This window comes from Galeopterus variegatus, unplaced genomic scaffold (assembly GCF_000696425.1).
Source record: "Galeopterus variegatus unplaced genomic scaffold, G_variegatus-3.0.2 Scaffold24763, whole genome shotgun sequence".
NCBI lineage: Eukaryota > Metazoa > Chordata > Mammalia > Dermoptera > Cynocephalidae > Galeopterus > Galeopterus variegatus.
In genome coordinates, this window is record NW_007750874.1 from 5,945 (window position 1) to 10,125 (window position 4,181).

A 4,181-nucleotide genomic window follows, 5' to 3' on the forward strand; every position below is an offset into this window, starting at 1 on the left:
CCATTTGATAGGTTTCAAACTATGGGCAACTGTGTGGAACAGTTTTAATAGCTGAAACAAAAAGTTTTGCTTTATGGAAAAAAAAACCTAAAACCTAATTTTCTCAACGAGTAAATTCTACACGCATTATGTGCCTGCAGAGTTACTGACAGTAATTACACCACAGATCATGAGTTTTCCAGCTCAAAGTAGAAAAGAATTTTTTTAAAAAATGAAAATAGGTATGTTTGAAGATAGCTAAATATAAGTAATTATCTTCTCTGTGAAAATTGTTTTTCTCTTAAAAAAATTTCTCCCTCATTGAACCCATTTTGATGGTGACAAATAAATCAGACTTTACAATAACCTAAAACAAAACTAGGTCACTTTATCCAAGAGGGTAATTTAAAACAAATACAAACTGGTGATTTGCATTTTTATTTTAAGATAAATTTGATACTTCTGAAATCCGTGCTGAAGAAAGAAGATGCCAACAAATTTACTCATCACCGTGCCCAAAATTACGCTTTCTAAACAACAGATCTCTTTGCCATGAGATCAAAGATTAGTCTCCCCTTGGCAGACACCCAAATGCTATATATTCCAACTCTTTAAAAGCCAGTTTTGATTTCTCTGAGAAATAAAATACATCCAATATTACATATGCTAAATTAAATAAGCAGGAGACCATTATCCTGAGGCTGTCTCTGTACTTTGAGTTCCTATGCAACAAACTACAACCTATCTCAGTATGGAAACAAATGGAAACCTAACTTAGTAGTTTATCAGTTTTGCAACAAATGGCTGGGTTTCAGCCAAACACAAACAGCTGAGCTTCAGCCAATCACAGGCAGACAGCTGATCAAACCATGTCCAAAGGCAAACATCTAGCTGTAATCTATCAAGTTATTTCTGCACTTCACTTATGTGTTCAGCCTACAAAAGATAAGCTTTTATTGCCCATGCTGCACAGCAGAACTCTGAACCCCTTTAAGTTTTAAGTGCTGCCTAATTTATGAATAATTCTTTGCTCAAATAAACTCTGTTAAATTTGTCTAAAGTTTTTCTTTTAGAATATAAAAGCACCATGAGTACCTGAAATGTAAACTAGTCAGTGAATCACATTCTTCTTCAAGAATTAGCAGGCACGTATCACCTGTTTCTTTTTGGATCTTTTATTCCACTATTTCCTTTTTTTTACTACCTGGACTGTCCAAAACTTCAATCTTGCCTTTCCCAGCTTCCGAATTAGGAAGCTTAATGTTATCTATGGTGACTTCACCGGGGATGCTGTCATCTTCAGCCTCAGATTCTGAACTGTCCTCTGAACTGTCCTGTGAACTCTCTTCTGAACTGTCTTCTTCTTTTGAGTCTGACTGATTCATCTCAAACAAGGCCACATCCTGTAAAAAGTATTAGATGGGAAATTTATTTCAGGGCAGTTCCCTAAAAACTTGTAATAAGACAACATTGAGAACCACCAAAATTCAGCACAAAGATTGAAGCATAAAGGGCAAGAAATGTTTTTAATACAACATGGTACTTTTGTGTTTTTAGTTGCCAGGGTACACCTTAATAATGATTTGCATTTACTACAAGTTTAATTCTATATATACTAAAAACACCAACAACATTCATTCAACAAATATTAACATTAGGCACCACATTGGGTACCACAGATTCAACAACAACAACAAAAAATCAAAACAAAACCCTTACCTTCATGAAATTTACATTTTTGAGCAGGAGCCAACAAATTACAACCTGCAGGCCAGCCTAATGCCTACTTTTGTTTGGCTCATGAACTAAGAATGGTTTTTACATTTTTATTTTTATTTATTTTTCCTTTTTGTCTTTTTTGCTGACTGGTAACGGGATCGCAACCCTCGGTGTCGCGCCCGCACCGGGGACCGGCAACGGGATCGCAACCCTCGGTGTCGCGCCCGCACCGGGGACCGGCAACGGGATCGCAACCCTCGGTGTCGCGCCCGCACCGGGGACCGGCAACGGGATCGCAACCCTCGGTGTCGCGCCCGCACCGGGGACCGGCAACGGGATCGCAACCCTCGGTGTCGCGCCCGCACCGGGGACCGGCAACGGGATCGCAACCCTCGGTGTCGCGCCCGCACCGGGGACCGGCAACGGGATCGCAACCCTCGGTGTTGCACCCGCACTGCGCTCAGCCAGCGAGTGGGAACCGGTCTCCACATGGGATGGGAACACTCGGCGGGAGCGCCGTTGCGCTCCCAAGCGGCGCACTCTCCAGTGCGCCACCGGGCCGGCCCGACATTTTTAAAGTGTAGGAAAAAACATCAAAATAAGAACACTATTTTATGAAACATGAAAATTACATGAAATTCAAATTTCAGTATCCATAAAGTTTGTAAGCCTTGCTTATTCATTTATGTATTGTCAATGGTTGCTTTCACACTACAAGAGCAAAGCTGAGTAGTCACAATGGACAGTATGACCCTGCGGAGCCTAAAAAATTTACTATCTGGCATCATATAGAAAATGTTTGCTGACCCCTATTCTACAGGGAAAATAAAGACATGTTACATATAAAGTGTATGGTGGTGAAAATAAAAATAAATCAGGACAAGATCAATAACAGGGCCATCAGGGAAGGACTTTTGATGAGGTGATGACTGAAAAGAGATAGAGGAAGTCCAGATGCAGAAATCTGGGGAAAAGCATTCTACATGGAAAAACCCCAAGGGAAACAGTCTGGAGCAATGAGACTGGAGCTGGAGGGCAGTAAACAGGATAATTGTGTAGATGAAGTTAGACAGACAGGTGGAGGCAGGATTGTATGGGACCTTTGAAGGACTTCCAATTCATTAGAAATGTGATGGGAAACCCCCTGGTTCCCAAACAATGAACCACACACACTGAGAAAAACAGAATTCGTGTAGGAAAAAGTGGAAACAGGGAGACTTTTGAGGAAATTACTGTAATAGTCCACAAGAGAGACCATAATTACTTGGACCAAGTGACGCAGCAGTGGAGATTGTACAAAGTGGTTGGATTTGGAATATATTCCAGAGGTGGAGCTGACCAGATTTGCTAATAAATATTACTACTAACAATGGTATCAGCTCTACCCAGACATAAGTGTTAGAAAAGGAATTCCAGCGTAGAAAGAAGACATGAGTATAAATTGAGAGACAACGTTTACATGTAGCTTATGTGATCAATCACTCAAACACATCATTTATTTTTGCACACTCAGTGAAATCAGACTATGATTACCTCTTTCGGTGCTTCGATGGAAAAAGAAATATCCAGTTAGGACATTTAGTAAATTAAAGCTACAAGGTAACAAATGTAATATTTGACTTGAAAAAGCCCTCCTGTGACTCCATGTGAGTAAATCTCTAAACTTTACCCAGAGAAGCTTACTGACCTATAAGGCCTTAATCATAAAATAGCTATGCACCTCTTCAGTACTGGAAACATGAGCTAACATGAGGAAAATTAATACTTGAAAATAAAATGGAAAAATTATGTCTCTTCTTTCTAGGTGACGAGGCACACTGGTAATTTTACTATATGAAATGAAAACAAAGCAAAGTTACCATTTGTATAACTTTTCCAAGAGTCCCATCAATGTTTTCAATATTGAAACGACCAGGTGGTGCGGCTGACATGTCTTTTCTTAGCTTCTCATTTGCCTGGGCCATCTGTGGAAGAAAGGTCTGTACTTGGTCCAATACTATGAAGAGGAAATATAGTACATCAACATTTATGTTAGCAAATTCTAAAATCCAGTATTTCCTGTAGAATACTTCTTAATTAAATGGTAATCATAATAATAAATCTTTCAACTCCCTTCCATTTCAAAAACCTCCATCCCCTTCTGAATTCTTAAAGCAGTAGGATGACACAGGTCAGCAATCAATTATTTCTCAAATGTTTTGTGTTTCTCATAAATCCCAGAACTGTAAATTCCTAGAAGGCTGACATTTAACAAATAGTGACTGAACAAGAAGGCAGTCGGACTTGATAGTTAAAGTGCAGCAGGCTCTGTGGCTTTAGGGTAAGACCAACAAGTTTATTATTAATAGAATCCTAGTTACACTTATTACTTTCTAAATCACCTGGGGCAAGTTAATTAAGTACTGGTTGTTTTTGCCTGCCCAACATCTATTCCCCTTCCTTTTTTTTTTTTTTTTTTTTTTTTTTTTTTTTTTTTTTTTTTT

At 39.0% G+C, this 4,181-nt stretch overlaps 1 protein-coding gene across 1 annotated transcript; it reads right to left on the reverse strand.

The window, feature by feature from the left end:
* Nucleotides 1-400: 400 nt before the first annotated feature.
* LOC103583604 (uncharacterized protein C12orf45-like) lies at nt 401-3,694 on the reverse strand (the record flags this gene model as incomplete). The annotated part of the gene is made up of 2 exons (XM_008564872.1): nt 401-1,382; nt 3,558-3,694. Coding segments are annotated over 2 exons (365 nt in total), but the record flags the coding sequence as incomplete, so codon positions are not given.
* Nucleotides 3,695-4,181: the final 487 nt, after the last annotated feature.